The sequence below is a fragment of the Felis catus genome, chromosome A2, assembly GCF_018350175.1.
Source record: "Felis catus isolate Fca126 chromosome A2, F.catus_Fca126_mat1.0, whole genome shotgun sequence".
Taxonomy (NCBI): domain Eukaryota; kingdom Metazoa; phylum Chordata; class Mammalia; order Carnivora; family Felidae; genus Felis; species Felis catus.
In genome coordinates this window covers 1,418,251-1,434,082 of record NC_058369.1, presented here as the reverse complement: position 1 = coordinate 1,434,082, position 15,832 = coordinate 1,418,251, and the positions used below count along the sequence as shown (strand labels likewise).

At 67.6% G+C, this 15,832-nt stretch overlaps 1 protein-coding gene across 1 annotated transcript in view; it reads right to left on the bottom strand.

The window, feature by feature from the left end:
* The window catches only part of DOT1L (DOT1 like histone lysine methyltransferase), a 63,646-nt gene that overhangs the window by 11,888 nt on the left and 35,926 nt on the right, over positions 1-15,832 (bottom strand). The window contains 15 exon segments of the mRNA XM_023243349.2: positions 795-941; positions 1,339-1,474; positions 1,665-2,149; positions 3,141-3,266; positions 3,932-4,069; positions 4,334-4,435; positions 4,751-4,842; positions 5,471-5,584; positions 5,984-6,218; positions 6,365-6,475; positions 7,349-7,390; positions 7,667-7,773; positions 8,406-8,474; positions 12,156-12,235; positions 14,293-14,348. Of these exon segments, the coding sequence (XP_023099117.2) occupies positions 795-941; positions 1,339-1,474; positions 1,665-2,149; positions 3,141-3,266; positions 3,932-4,069; positions 4,334-4,435; positions 4,751-4,842; positions 5,471-5,584; positions 5,984-6,218; positions 6,365-6,475; positions 7,349-7,390; positions 7,667-7,773; positions 8,406-8,474; positions 12,156-12,235; positions 14,293-14,348 (2,040 nt within the window).

The following is a 15,832-nucleotide window of genomic DNA, read 5'->3' as shown; positions in this document are numbered from 1 at the left end:
CTCTATGGAACGGGGCGAAGACGCCACCCACACCAAACCTGTGCGTGCACGTTCACGGCAGCGTGATCCACAATGGCCAAAGGTGGAAACAAACGTCCACCCTCGGACAAACAGAGAAGCCAGCGTGGCCCTCCACACACGCACATGTCCCTCGGCCGCCAGCAGGAGCGAGGCGCCCAGCCCCGCCGCCCCGCGGACGGACCCCAAACACGCGACGTTCAGGGAGGGAACCCGACACGAGAGGCCACACGGGGTGGGAGTCCACCTGTGTGAATGAACCTGTGAACGGGTACGGCTGCATTAACTGAACGTATTAAAACCACTAAAGTATGCTCTACGTGGGTGGGCCGTCCGTGACTCGTATCTTAATTAACACAAAGAAAGGCCCGCATCGCACGAGACTTTGCCATTTCTGCCACTCGCGGGGGCACACACGTGAGGCGGGAGGGCCAAAGGTGAGCCAGCAGGAGGGGAGACGGGCTGCACGCCTGAACCGAATCCAGACTTTTAGCCCCTCTCCACCCGCGCGTGCCCCCTTTTACAAAAACAGACCTGCAACAAACACGGGAAAACGTCACCGTGAGGAGCCCCGGAACCTGGGCGTTCCAATGTCCCGGAGCAGGGCGGTCCGCTCCGAACGCACCAGCGCGCAAGCTCACAAAAGGGGACTACCAGGCCTTGCGGGAAAAAATAAAACGAGACCCCCTCTGCCTACACACCACACCCCTGCAGCACGAGGGCCCGGGCCTGCGAGAGCAGGTGGCCGGCGCCTTCCCCGCCCGGCGTCCACTCACCACTTTCTCGGCACGGCTGGGCAGCACCACGCTGGCCAGAGGGATGCTGACGGGCAGCTTGCTGGGCTGCACGGTGCTGAGCGGGATGCTGACGGGCAGGCTGGTGATGGCCTCCCCGCTGCTGGCGTAGGCACGCTCCTTCAAACCCTGCAGACACACGGCCACACCCTCCTTGCTCCCGCCGACCGCTAACGCAGGGCCGCGAGCACCACCGGAAGGACACGGGGACCTCCCGCCACAGGAGAAAACCCCTTGTCCCAGTAAAACCCCCCCCCCCCACGGCTCCTCCCGAAATTCAGGGTCCCGCCTCCCCCCCAACCTCAGGTCCCCACGCCGTGACCCACACGCTGCCCCTCACACCTGCCGCCTTCCGCTCACGAACGGAACCACCGCCCTCCTCCTCGAGCCTGCGGGCGACAGCCTCCCACAGGGCTCAGCACCGTTTCCAGGCTCACCCCCGGCCCCCCCGAAGCCTGGCGTGGCCCAGGATGCCTGGCTCAGGATGCCTGCCGAGCGCCCCGCACAGCCCACGCCCCGCCCTCACCTTCTCGCTGCCCCTCTCCCCTGTCATCTGTAAGGCCACGGGGGATGAGGGCCGGGGGTCCTGAGGGCTCAGCTTGATGCCGTTGGCGATGCCCGGGCTCTGGTACGGAAGGCCGTTCTCCTTGGCGTGCTCGGCTCTGGAAGAAGGCGCATCTCTGGTTCGTTCTCCGGGGAGCCGCCAGAGCCGGGGTTTTGCACCCAGAGCCGGCATCCCGGGCCCAGCAAACGCCCCAAATCTCTTCTGAACCTCTGGGGTCTCACCCTAAGAACCCCAAGGTGGCCCCAGGGCACCAGAGCAGGGCTGGCGCGTGCCACGTGCAGACTCACCGCGGGTGCAGCTCCCCGGCCGCCGTCTTGCCGCCGGCCGCGTGGTCCTGGCTGAGGTGCCGCCTCAGCACCAGCTTGGCCGGGGAAAGCCTGGTGTAGTCCGGCAAGGCCAGGCCAGACACCTTCTCGAGCCTTGGCCGGCTGCCGTGGCTGGGGGTGCAGGGCACCACCTCCTGGTCCAGCGGGGAGGCCAGGTACTGGGGGGTGTTCTGCTTGGACGGGGGCCGGCTCAGCGCACCGCAGAGCTCGTAGCCGGCCGCGTGGCCGTTCATGGAGAGTTCCGGGCTGGCGCTGCTGAAGTGCGGCAGGGAGAACCGAGAGCAGTCCAGGTCGAGGTGCAGCCGGCCGGGGTCCGCCTCCGGCTCCCGGCCCAGGGCGCCTTTCCCGCGCAGGTGCGCCGACAGGGCGTCGTCGGGCGGCACGCAGGACTTGAGCTGCAGGAGCTCCTGCTGCCGCTGGCTCTTCTCCAGCTCCACGATGCTGATCTGCGAGGGGGGGGAGGGGAGGGGAGGGGGGTCAGGCCTGCCGCCGCCACCGGCCTGGGGACCGGCCGGCCCGGCCGCGCCCGGCAAGGCACCCGAGGGACGGGCCCGGCTTTGTGGGTGACGGAGAAGCCAGCGCCGCCGGCCACCCCGCACGGGTCGAGAGGCTCCGGGGCGTCCAGAGCAGCTCTGCTGACGCGCACTTGTGGGAAGGGGGACGGGACGGGGCGGCCCCGTCTGTGTGAAGGCGGCTATGGGCGCTCCGTCCGCGAGGAGCCCTCCCGCCGCGCTCCCTCTCGGTCACTGGGGACACGAGACGCCCCCTCTGAGGCCTCTCTGTTCTCTTCCCGTAAGGAAAGCACCTCGCTCTTTACTACGCGCAAGGGTCAGCGCCCAGCAGCTCCTCCTGCTGGTGTGTCTGTGGGAACAGGGCCCGGCCCGGCCGACAGGGTCGGCGGGCCTCTTCTCTGTGCCACGTGCTGCTGGCTCAGCAGGAGGGGACGCCTGGGCCACAACCCTTCAGAGAGCACAACCGGTCGTGGGGTCACCCGGTCAGCCGGCAGCCGAGGAACGTGAGGACACGCGGGCCCCTCTGCTCCCCCTTCCTTCTCGCCCTGCGTCCCCGCTGACCTGGACGCACACGTCACCGTCCTCAGCGAGCAGCGCAAGCTCTGCGGCGGGGTGCGTGAGCGCTGCCCTCCCCGGGGGCCGCTTCGGCACCCACCCCCAGGTGGGCAGGGGCGCCGAGGGAATCCCAGGTTTCTAACGGAACCCGAGCCGCCCCGGGACCAAGTGAGTGGGGCCCCTCGGACGCCAAGCCCGGCGCCGCCCCCGCCCCCCCCCCCCCCCCCCCGCGGGCCAAGATGGGGCATCGGGGCCGCCGTCACTGCAGCGACACGGCCCACATCCTGTCCTCGGGAGCAGGGTGGCTTCGGGGGGCCGGCGGGGGCACTTCCCGCGTTCGTGATGCGTCAAAGCCCAGAGGGGCCCCCACCTGCAGCTCCAGGCAGTGCCTCTGCTTCTCGGAGATCTGGCTCCTCAGGGCCTGCTTCTCCTTCAGCAGGTTCTCCAGCGACAGCGTGGACCAGTCCAGCTTCAACTCCTCACACCGAGCCTTGAGCTGCGGGGGCGGGGAGGCCTCAGTCGTGAGCCCGCGGGGAGGGCGGGGTGGATGCAGGTCCGCCCGGCACGGGGCAGACACCGGACAGGTGTCCCTGAGGGCCTGCAGGCCCAGAGAAGGGACCCGCTAAGGGAAGGTGAGGCTGAGAAGGCAGCCCAAGGGGGAGACCGGGTCCCCTGTAGGAACGCCCAAGGGGGACAAGACGAGGGTCCTCAGGACCGAACGGGGAGGCCCCGTGAGAAGTGGCGCTCTGCCTGTCCAGCAACGTGCCCTGGGCCCCGTGGGAGCGAGGTCCCGAGAGACCTGCGCCCTAGCCCTAGGGGCGCGTTCGGGAGCCCAGCATGGGTGGCAGAAACGCGAAAGCCTGGGCCACCTACAAAGCCACGTCTGGTGAGAGCGTCAGGGCCTTTGGCAGGGCCCTGGGCCCCGCTGGCTCCCGCGTCCTTTGAGAGCCCAGGAAGGGACCTCGGTGCTCCCGGAATGAGCCGGACTGGAGTCGGGTGAGGGGGGGCCTGGGAAGCCCATCCTCGGGAAGGACGTCGGGCCCCACCAGCACCCTGTCATCCTGCCTGTCCAGGGTGCACACAGAATGACCGTTTCCAGGCCCCCCCCCCCGCCGCCCCTCTCCCCGCCCCGTGTGCCCCAGAAGGCCGCCCCCCGCCCACCAGCTGCAGGCTCTGGCTCCTCAGCTCCCTGTTGTCCTCCTGCAGCTGCTCCGTCTGCTCCCTCAGCTGCTGGTTATGGGCCGAGATCTCCTTCTGCGCCTGAATCAGGTCGTTGTAGGTCAGCGCCTTCACCCCCAGCTGTGGACACACGATAGCACGGGTGGGCTTTCATGCGGGGGTGCGCCATGGCGGGCAAGGGGCGGGGCCGGTAAGGAGGGGGCCGGGGGGCGGCCGCCCGGGAAAGGGGCGCGAGCCCTCCCACGTTCCGGAACCCGCCGTCAGAACAGGTGAGAGGTCAAAACCCCAGGAAGGAGAAGTTCCTTCCAGATCTCCACTCCCTGGGCCGTGCCCTGGCCCGCACGCTGCCCGCCCAGGGTGGTGATGCGGTCTCGGCATCCCTACCTCATCCAGTTTCTGCTGGAAGAGCCTCTTGATCTCCTCTTTCTGGGCCTGGCAGTGGCCGAACAGCTGCTGTGCGGCCCCCAGCAGCCGGGCGTTCTTCTCCTGCAGGGGCGCAGCACGGTGACGGGAGGCCCCGTCCCCCCACGCCCCTTCCCACGGCGGGACATGCCCCGGCCCAGAAGGCCGACGACCCTTGGCCCATCTCAGTGGTTGAGAGCGTCGCTGCTCGGCGAGGAGCAACGTCCCGCAGCCTCTCCAGACCCTGCAGGGGCAGGTGACTGGGCCTGCGGAGACCGTCACTGCTCCTACGGCGTGGGAGCCCCTGCCGGGTTATGCCTCCGGGCCCAGGACAGCCCGGCAGCGTTCGGGACCCAGGGGGCAGAACCGCTCCGTGAGGGTGCCCAGGGCAGGGCTCACCTTCTCCTGGTCCAGCAGCTGCTGAAGGCTGGCCTTGTACTGGGCGGTCTTGGTGTAGGCCAAGAACTGCAAGTACTGAATCTTGAAGGATTCTAGGAGGAAGCGAGATGACTTCACTGCGGACGTGACCCCGGGGGCCCTTCGGAAACCGGTGTGGGAGGGCGTGGCCGCCGTCCCCAGAGGCTGCTGGGGGTCCCCTCCTGCCTTCAGGCCAGGGCCCTCGGTGCCCCCTGGAGCCCCTCGTGGCTCCTGCCACCGCTCCCCGGTGTCGTCCCCCCCGCAAGGCCGTGTTACTGAATCTGCCGGTTTTTTGGTAAACACGGGCTACTGATGTTGAACCGAGGGAACCGGCGACGCCCGAAGCACGGAAGGGGTTTCCTTCGCCTGATGTTTAGACGAGCAACAGGTCTACCCGGCCTAGCATCGTGAGCGCGTGCGTAGACGGGGCCTCCCCCACCCACTGCCCTAGATACGGCCCGGACTGTTCTCTGGGGAGCACCGCGCGGCACCCTGGGCCCCGCCCCCTCGATACCAGAAGCACCGCAGTCCAGACGGCCACCGACGCCCCCCCAGAAACGGCCCCACGTGCCCTGGGGTGGAGCCCCGACCTCAGGCGACCAGGGGGCCGGGCCGACCCAAGGCCCAGGTGCCACCTGGCGGCACTGAGCCTGAGGCCCGGGGCGCCCAGCGTGGGGGCCTGCGGGCCAGGCCGCGGCTCACCTAGCAGCTTCTGCAGTGCGGGCGGGGTGGCTGCCAGCAGCGGCCGGTCGGGGGCGTGCCGCTGCACGCAGGGAGGTAGCTGATAGAAGGGACTGTGAGGTGACCTGTACGCATCTGCGGGGAGAAGCAGATCCACGCCGTCAGCGGCAGACTGACGCTCCCGGGGCCCGGCCAGTCCGTTCCGCGGAACCGCCAGGTCTTTGTGAAGACGCGACCGAACGCGGTCGGCCAAGGACGCTGGCAGACGCGACATCCCGGCAGTTCCGGAAGCAGAGACGCGTCCCCTCGCGACCGAAGAAATCCCAGCTCTTCACCAGAGCCTGGGTCGGCAGGATGCCGGCAAGGCCCGGAGCGGGACCCGCTCCGGGGCGGGGCGCCCGGGCGTAGACAGGCCCGGGGGACGCCCCAGTGCGTCTGCGGCACCGAGCCACTCGGCGCGCGAGCCGTCACCGCGGCCCGAGCCCCGAGGTGGAGAGGTGAGGGGGGCTGTGGGCCCGCTCGCGGCCGACTCACCCTGTGGCGAGGGCGCCGCCGTCTGCGACGAGGCCGGGGCGTGCAGGAGGTCCAGTGCAGTTTGGCTCTTCCGGGGCTTGCGCTCGGGGTTGGCAGCGCTCATCTTCTTGGGGCGCCCGCGCTTCCTGCCGGCCATTTTCCGCCCCTTCTTGTTCAGCTTCTTCTTCCGGGCTTTGGAGGGGGACGGCTTTTTGATGGCGGTCGTCCCAGCCTTCTCTTCCTCGGCACCGGAATCCTAGCGGACGGCGGGCGGCAGGACGTCAAGGGGACGCGATGCCCTCGTCGGGGACGCGCGTTCCCGGTAAGTCACGGGAGCCGCCCTCCACGGAGCACGGGGGGTGGGGGTGGGGGGCGGGTGCAGGGCGGGCGGCGAGCGCTCACCACGGGGGTGTCCGCGGCCACGGCGGCCTTGCTCTCGGGCACCTTGGTGGGAGTGGTCGTGTTGCTCTTGTTCTCTCGCTGCTGCCGGCGCCGAGCCGCCTCCTGCTCCTCCTGGAAAGCAAGCGGTGGGCGTTTGCGGATGCGCGGGCTCGGCCGGGCCCTCCTGCACGGCTCGCGGTGCGCCACCAGCACAGGCGGGGAAACCGAGGCACGGCGGAGCCCGAGAGTGCAGCCCCCCTCCCCCCGCCACCCTCTAGGCAGACCGTGCGGACCGTGGGGCAGAGGAGCCGCCCGACCGTCCTTTCCCTCCCGTGGGCGGCGAGCTTTGCCACACCGCCACACCGAGAGAGGCCTGTGCCCGAGGGCAGACGCTGCCGCCGGCCTGGGCTCCCGGCAACACCCGGGCGGGCCGGCAGCTGCAGGGCTGTGGGCACAGGTGCCCGGCTACGGTGGGGAGGACACGGGGCCCCAGGTGGCAGGAGCTGGCCGTCTGACAGGCCTCTCTTGCACACGGACTTGTCTGAGTCTCCAGAAAGAAAGAAAAGCTCTCGGACAGACGTACGGAACAAACGGACAGCGGCCACGAGGCCGCAGCGGGGAGGGCGTGAGCACTGGGAGGAATGCAGGAACCAGGCGGCCGGCGCGGTCAGGACCCAGGCTGGCGCCCCGCTGCGGGGGCGGCCGCTCTGCCCTCGGATGGCGACCCACGCCGGGACAGCACGAGGGCCGCTCGCCGCCCTTCAGCACAAATGCCCGCGTCACCAAAGCCCACTTCAGAGACCCGCTCAACCCGCTGCCGAAACGCGCGTAAGAACCGTGGCCCAGCTGCGGCCGTTAAGGACGAGGCGGGTGTGCGCGGGCAGGGCCGTGACCCAGACCCCGTCACACAGACCAGGACCTGCGCGCGTGTGGCCACTTGCAACCCGCACACCCCAACAGGCAGCACACACACGCTGTTCAGGCGAGGGAAGAACACAGACTTACCCTGAGTTTTGGGTTTTTCAGACTAGAAAAATAGTTTTCAAGCTAAAAATACAAAAAGGAAAGGAAAACTCTTATTAGAAGTCAGCCCCAACCCTTTCAGGACGAAAGCAACATCCCGGATGCACAGCCAGCGGGCGCTCTCGGGAGGGTGGCACAGAGTCCCCCAGGCGGACGTCTGCAGGGGCCGACCCGATCCGGGCTCCCAGCGTGTGGGGCCCGACCCTGTCACGAGCCACCCGGGACAAGGCCCGCCCCACACAAGGGCTGGGGCCGTGGAGAGCGCCGGGCCCCCCCACCCCGCACGCGTGGGGCACTCACTATGGTGCGGTCGATGGTGTGCAGGTAGTAGGAGACCGGCTTCCCCGTCCAGGACACAGAGCCCTTCAGGGGCGAGAGCTCCACGACGCGCATGATGGTGCCGATGTCTGCGCACAAAGGGCTGCGGTTAGGGCCCCTCCTGCGCCCGAGGGGTGAGCGGGGTGTGTGTGTGGGTGAGGGGAGGCTCTGCGCAGTTTTGTGGGGACTCCCTCCCTCCTCACAAGAGACAGGTGGGAGGCCAGGTGAGGTGCTCGCATCAGTCCCACTCCCCCGAGGGGCTTGTCCAAGGAGAATGGCGACAAGCCCCCGTGGGGTCAGAGACCACTTAGAGGGCGACTGAAAAGCAACGTGGCTACAGGAGCCCCCAGCAGCACACAAGAGGTCATGAGCCCCGGGGCCCATGTGGCTTGGCCCAGGGGCCTGAGGTGCAGCCCATGCTATGCAGGATAGCCACCTCTGTGACACCCCTCCCTGAGTTCTCCTGACCTGTCCCGCCTTCGACACCCACCTGGGGCCACTCTGCCCCCAGGGGACACAGGGCAGGTCTGGGGACGTCTGTGGTCATCACAACCAGGGCGGTCCTGGCATGGGGTGGGGGCGGGGGCCGGGCAGGGGAGGAATGCCCCCCAGGGGGCGGTCTGCCCCGACGTGAGCAGTGCCGGGGGACAGACCCTATACTGACACAGCCAGATGCCGGAAATCACAGATCTTAATACTTCAGCAACCAAGAACTTCTTACCGCTCAAGTTTCTGCTGTTTATTCTGAAGTTCAGAGGCGCAAAGGGCTTCGAGGACACAATTCTGCCGCCTGAAACACAAACCTAGTTACTGCCGTTCGTGGGGAAGCACCTGCACGCACACAAATGAGAGGGAGACAGACATCAGGGGAGTAAAGGGAAGCCGCAGGAGGAGCGGGGACAGCGACCGCGTGCACGGCAGCAGGACGGAGTCCCGTCCGCCTCCTACGAGGAAGAGCAGGACCAGGTGCCGCCTCCCAGCGTAACTCTGTCCCGTCAGCTGCTCTCCTGTGACAACGGTCCAAGGCCCCACGGTGCTGACCTCAGACCCAAAGGTCCCAGCTGGGGGCTCACCCATCTGTGAGGACAGACCGGGCGGGAGTGAGGACGGTGACTTGGCACGCCCCCCCCCCCCCCCCACGGTCTGCGTGCTTGTGGGACGCGTCCCGCAATCGACAGCCAAGGCAAAGCCCTAGAGCCCCAAAAGCAGCACCGGGCCGCGTCGGCGGGGCAGCCACACGGGCCGCATCATCCCCAGTGTGCGGAGTTCTAAGGAGAGAGGACTCACAGAGGAATCCGCGGGCTCAGGAGGGAGTCCGCGGCGCGTGCGTGACAAACACCGCGAACAAACACACGCGCTCCCAGAAGCCATGCTTCTCCGTATGAGGGAAAAAAGAGCCAGTCGGAGAAGTCACGGAAAACAATAAGGTCACGTTCAAATTGGAAAAGTCCCGGGGCACCTGGGTGGTCGGTGGGCTGAGCTCCGACTCTTGATTTTTGGCTAAGGTTATGATCTCACGGTTCGTGGGACTGAGCCCCTCGTCAAGCTCCGCGCTGACAGCACAGAGCCTGCTGGGGATTCTCTCTCTGCCCCTCCCCTGCTTGTGCACCCTCCCTCCTCTCTATCAACGAATCAATCAATTGGAAAACTCCCTCTGAGTGCAGTTCGACACACGCACACAGACACAGACGCACACGGGCACAAACAGGCCAGCCCGCCATGACCCCCGGCGCCGGGAGCACCCACTGCCCCACCCGGTCCTGAGAACCGGCCCCCTGGGAGCAGGGGGTGACGGGCCCAGCGCCGGGCCAGGGGCGAAGTCAGGGGGCGGACGTGTCGTGCCAGGGCGCGAGCCAGAGCTCACAGAGCGCGCGGGGTCGCATCAGAGGTCTCGCAGCCAGGGACTGAACAGAGCCCCGTGGGACGCTGGGAACCCAGGGCGCCTCTGAGAGCGTGGTGCCAAGCGGGATAAACGCCGGGTCCACGGGCGCTCCCGCTAGGAGCCCGGCACCCCGCGCCGCCCACTCGGCAACAGCCGGTGCCGCGAGGGCCCGGGAGGAGGTCACGGCCGGCAGCCGGGACCGCAGGGCTCGGCAGGCAGCCCTCCCACGGGAAAGCACGATGCAGAGACCCGCAGAGCAACGCCGCGCGGGACGGCGAGCCCGGGTGCCCGGCAGGCGTCCCCGACGAGCAGGGAGGAGATGTGTTGGAGCCAAAGCCCGCGAGGCCCCTGGCCAGGGCAGGGCGGTGGGAAGGCAAGCTCTCGGGCGGGCAGCAGGCGGAGGGGCTCCCCGGTCCGTCCCGGGGCGGGTGCACGGCTCGGTCCCTACGCTGGGACAGCCACCGCTCACTCTTCCAAAATGACCAAGAGACACACGTGTGCACGACCCGTGGCCGTCGGTGCTGAAGACGGCCGGCAACCGCCTGTGTCTACGCAGAGCGACCCTCTCACGAGCTCAAAACCTTCTATCACGAGACACAGGGGACCCAATCCCGTTCCTAACAACAGGGGTGAAGAGGGCACCCGGGGCCTTCTTACAGCTAGGGACAGGACCCAGGTGGGAGGGGCAGCGAAGGTGCCACTCCCTGGCTGGGAGCACTGAGGTCACATGCAGGCCATCTAGGAGTCTAGAAAGTTCTTGTAGCTTTAGGAACTGCAGTGACCGGCTAAGAATGAGGGCACTTCCTGGGGCTTCCCGTCCAGGCCCGGGGGGCCGACAGTGTGAGGACGGCATACACAACCTCACGGTACAGCCACAGCTCACGGCCCACTTCCCCCACCAGGGCACACCCCATCGGGCGCCCGCAGGCCAGTCGTGCTCATGCCCGGAGGACCCGGAGAAGGACGAGCGCCTGAGGTCAGAGCTCTAACGAGGACAGCAGCAGCCCCTGGCCCCCACCCGGAGCCCGGCCGCCGTGCACCCTGGGCGCTTGTGGGGAGGGGAGTCCCGAGCTAGGGTCTGAGCACTTGGCGGCAGACTGGACCCGCGAGCGGTGGGCTCCTCTCTCCTGAAACACCGTGCACGATGGCCAAGGACGCGGGGCTCAGCGCGTCACAGGGCTCGGCCCAACTGACTGGACTTTCTCCACGGGGAGAAACAGGTACGACCTCGACTCTTGGGTCAGTGAGGACGGATGAGAAACAGGCAGGAGGCTGCACACCGAGGAGAGCAGACGGCCAGGCGGCATGGCCCCCGTCCACGGAGACAGACAGGAGGACCCGCCGTGGCCCACGGGGCGCCCAGGGCAACCTACAGCCCACAAGCGTGCTGGCGTTTCTACCTCCCTCCGGGAGCTCGCCGGGTTCTCTCTCCCACGCTCCGAGTCCGAGCACAACATGCTGTGTGGCCCACCGGCACTTACAAAGGCCGAGTTGGCATCCAAACAAACTAGCTGACTCTCACCTATTGAGAAGATTCTACACGGGATGTTCTCGTCCGTCTGACATTCCAAGCACACCAGGAAACCCCTGGCACGGCGAAGGGAGAGGAGACACCTAACCTGGGCCACCTGCGGCCTGAGCGGGTCCTGACCCCACTCCCGGGGCCAGAAGCCAAAAGCCGGAGGGAGCCTCCTTCCCTCGTCCCGCAGCCACAAAGGGTGTGCGGGGGGGGGGGGGGGGGGGGGCACGCGGCCCCATGGCACAGGCACCTCGGGCCGCCACTCAGGATGGCCGTTCCCAGGTGCTCCCCCAGAGGGAGCGGCTGGCCGTGCCAGGCCGTGAAGCGGCCATGAGGCTGCCAAGAGGCCGCACCTCGGCACGCGGCCTTGACTCTCAGCTTGCCGAGATTTAGAAAACACACACTCTTCCCCAGGCGGCTCAGGCCGGACACAGTGGAGGGCCTCACACGCCACCAAAGCACCAACACAGCTACAAACCGAGAAGCCTTCACGGGCCCGAGGGAAACACGACCCTAGGCGCACGTCCGGCTTGAGAACAAGAGTGCGGGCTCCCAGGCTCCTCCGCTGCCCCCCCCACAGCCGTGCCGAGCCGCTGTGGCCGCGAGTCGGAGCCTCACGCACAGCGAAGGGGCCGTCCCTCCTCCCCACCCCGGGAACGGAAGGCGGAGGCGGCCGGGCGGCGATGGGCCCAGACACAGGGAAAAGCCAGGAAGAGCAAAGGGGCCAGTCTGGACGGCCCCGGTGCCCTCACCACCCCCAGGTTAGGGCCAGCAGATAAAATGGGGACGCCAGTCAACTCTGAGTTTCAGGCACGGACCGAGCGATCCTGCAGCAGAAGCGGGGACATCCTCGTACAGAGAAGTCGTGCGGTGTCTACGCGAAACGGGAACGTAACCGCACGGCCTGGGGCCCGCTCGTCAGTCTGGCCGCCCACCCGGGCCCCATCAGCGGAACCCCGCCCCCGAGGCTGACGGACACGGGCAAGGGCTCCAAGCCCCACAACCGGTGTCAGATCCACAGACAGACCGGGCGAGGGCGACGCAGGGCAGGGTTACGGGGAGCGCGTTACCTTCCTTCATGTTCGCAAACCGCTCCTTCAGCTGGTGATCCACCTCAGGACCAAAGGCAAAGTTATTCACAAATATAACACTGCAAAATAATATTCCAGTTGAGTACAACGAAGGCTCCGTCCGCGCACGCGCACAGCACTCCGGGGCATACCATGCCACGGCCTCCTCCGCCAGCGCCCCAGCCCGGGTGGGGGAAAGGGGGTGCGACCGGGGCCCGCGGGCCAGGACGCTGAGCCCGGCTTGCTGCTGGCTCGACAACCAGGCTGCCCGCTTCCCTGGAGGAAACGTGGACACCTGCTCGCCGGGAGGAGGCCCCTGGGGCTGAAACAGGACCGCAGAGATGTCCCCTGGGGACAGAGACGTGAGGACACCGAGGCAGCAGGAGAAGGCCCGTGGGACCAGAAGCGAAGTCGTCCCCAGGGAGGGTGTGGCTCGTCCCTTCTCCGTTCTCCCTCGTGCCTGGCCCGGACACGCCGCCCCACGCCCACCCAGGCCCGGCTCTCGCCCACGAGAGGAGCTCTGACGGCCGCGCTCTACGAGCAGCACGCCGCTGGCTCATCTGAGCCCACGAGTAACCCGGCTCTGTGCGCGGTCGTGTGGCTCCTGTCTCCCCACCTAAGGGCCTCCAGGTAAAAACTACGCCACAGCGAGAACTGGGCACAGCCGTCAGAACTGCGGACAGGGAGTTTACCTCCTCACCGGAACGTGACGGAAGACAGAGAGAGGGCCGATGGCCGTCCCCTCGCTGCTCCATTTAAGTCTCGATAGTTTAAAATTAAAAAGCCTGGAAACCTGGGGCGCCTGTGTGGTTCAGTCGGTTTAGCGTCTGACTTTGGCTCAGGTCACGATCTCACGGTTCGTGAGCCCCGCGTCGGGCTCTGTGCTGACAGCTCTGTCCCCCTCTCTCTGCCCCTCCCCTGCTTACACTCTCCCGAAAAATAAATATTAAAAAAAAAAAAAGCCTGGAAACCGTCACTGCACCCAGTAACAGAAGGGTCCTGGGGAGCCTGAGCAGGGCGAGAACAGACAGCGCGCCCAACAGGCATTAGAGACGCAGAAGCGCCCAGTGTGCTCCCCCCACAGCGCCGCATGGAAGGAGGGCGGGTGGGACTTTAGGCCGGGGCACAGGCGTCCCTGGGGGCTGAGAGACCGAGCCCCGACGAGAGAGCTGGGTGCGATAAGCCCTGACCGAAGAAGGGTGCTCTGAAGGCAGCCACCCTCTCATGTCTCGGAAGCCACCAGAAGCTCACTGAGGCCAGGCAAAGCAGGGGCGGACGCCCTAACGATAAGGGGGCTGCTGGGGAGGGGGCCCAGAAGCAGAGAGCCTGGGGCACGTCAGGGGATGCTCTCCGGGCCCAAGGCCCGTCCTGCTCTCCCACGGGACCAGGGGCGGCGAGGCCCGGGGGGGCGGTGTGCTCGCCATGAGCTCTCACATCGCCAGCGCAACCAGAGACGGGACCCCTGGGCCTGGATGCTGCTAGCCAGCTCTCGGTGAGGATGGGGCTTCCTCTCCGCTGGAGAGCCCTCACATCCCTACCAATGGGGATGTTCACGGGGTCAGCACAAGGGGCTCAGGAAAAGAGGGAAGACCGGGCTGGCAGGGAGACCAGGGCGGACCCAGCACAGATGGGGGACCTGTCACAGGAGCGCCACAAAGGGACACACTCTGCAAAGAGCCGCCCCCCCAACCCCCCCCCCGCCTTCTACCTGCCCCCAGGCTCAGATGCTGGGGAACACAGGGCGGCAGGCGGTACGCCTGCAGGAAAGGCAGAGAGAGGCCACATTGCCAGGTCCCCCAGACAGTGGCTGCTGCGGGCAAGGCTGACTTGTGTCCGGGGAGACCCACACGCTGGAGGCCAGAGAAGGGGCCGCAGACCCGTGTCGGGCCCAGGGCAGGCCCGTGGGCAACGCCGCAGCGTCCCAGCCGGCCGCCCTCAGGGGTCAGGGGTGCGGACAGCCAGCCCCACGGCTGGCCGGGGGGCGGGGGATGGGCAGTGGGAGCCGGGCCCGGCCACCTCCCCACCCCCACCCGCCCCCCTCTGCTGTAGGCGAGGGGGGCCGGGAGAGAAAGACGGCTCGTGCCCCGTGGCCACGGACCCACCCTCCCCTGGGGCACCTGCCCGGGCCGGACCCTACCTTGTGTTGGCAATCCGCTCTCTCCACTCCTCCGAGAGGAAGTCGCCTCTTTCCAGCTGGAAGGAAGAGAACAGGAGCGAGGCTGGTGGGGCCTCCCTGGGCGTCGCGCCCCGCCCGCCCTGCCCTCGGAGAGAGGATGAGATGAGCGCGGTCGCTAAAGTGGGGAGGACGTGAGACGGGGGAGGGGACGGCGGCTCCTGGGGCTACGGGACCACCCACGGTCGGTCACTGCACAGCGGCCCGGAGCAGGGACGGGGCACACACAGGACAACAAGACGGTGGGCCGGAGGCTCCAGCTACACCAGAGGACACGCCGCGGGACCGTGAGGCACGGCCGCTTCTGTTCCCACCCGCTGGCGAGGCACTCAGGAAGCGCCCCGGGGCACAGGTCTCCGCCAGGTGACAGCGGCCAGGTGACAGCGTCCGCAAGGCTTGCTCTCTGCAACACACAAACACCCCCCGGGGCGTCCATCTGACCCCAGGCTTGCGCCGGCTTGTCCGCCTGCAAGGGCCCCGAGGCACCTTCCCTCCAGCTCTCCCTGCCGCTCGCGCGGCACACGGACATGGCGACTCCGGGCCCAAGTCCGCCCGGGAGCACCCGGTTCGTGACAACCCACGCGGCCACAGCCGTGGCGTTCCACAAGCCAAGAAGCCTAACTGTATCACGCTTTGAAAAGACAGTCATCACGGCTCCTCGGTGCCCACCGGAGAATGGAAAACACACATCTACACAAGATCCTGTGCACGCGTGACCTCGGCAGCGTGAGTGATTCAGAAGAGCCAAACCGTGGAAACAACCCAAAATGTCCACCAGCGTGTCCCCCACACACAGGAAGGTCCCCCGGACGCCAGCAGGAGCCAGGCGCCCACCCCCGCCGCCCCGCGGACGGACCCCAAACACGCGACGCTCAGGGAGGGAACCAGACACGAGAGGCCCCACGGGGTCTGAGTCCGCACGGGTGAAACGTCCAGAACAGGCCCATCCATGGACAGGGCGGGGCTCATGGAAGCCGAGGGTTGGGGGTGACTGCCCTCACCTGCACCCCCACACATGCGGTGAGGTGACCCGGAACCCCCACCCTTCTCGTGAAGACAGCAGCCCAACGGGGCACCGGCCCTGCAGGCTCTCACAAAGGGACGGAAGAGAGACCCGAGCAGAGAAGGTCCTGCGTGCTGCTGCCCCAGGGCACGAGGCCGTGAGCCAGGGCCCGAGCCGGGCCTGTCTTCCGGTGCACACGCGAGGAGACCGCCTAGGGCAGCATGCGGTGGATGTGCTGTGACAGCGCACGGCGTGGGGGACAGGGAGAAGGGGCGGCCACCCTAACGCGCTCTGGTACCTTGGGGGGGCTGCCCACACCCCAGTCGTCCTGTCTCTGAACCCCCTCCCCACCTGTGGAACTTTCAGGATCTGCACTCCCAAGGGCAGCCCTGAGGTTCTCAGGAGTGGTTCAAGTCCAAAGTGCTTACTGTCCTGTGCAAGACAGAGCCCTCACGGGCCTGACACCTCCCTCCCCCGAGGCCGGCTCGCAAGGCTGGCCCT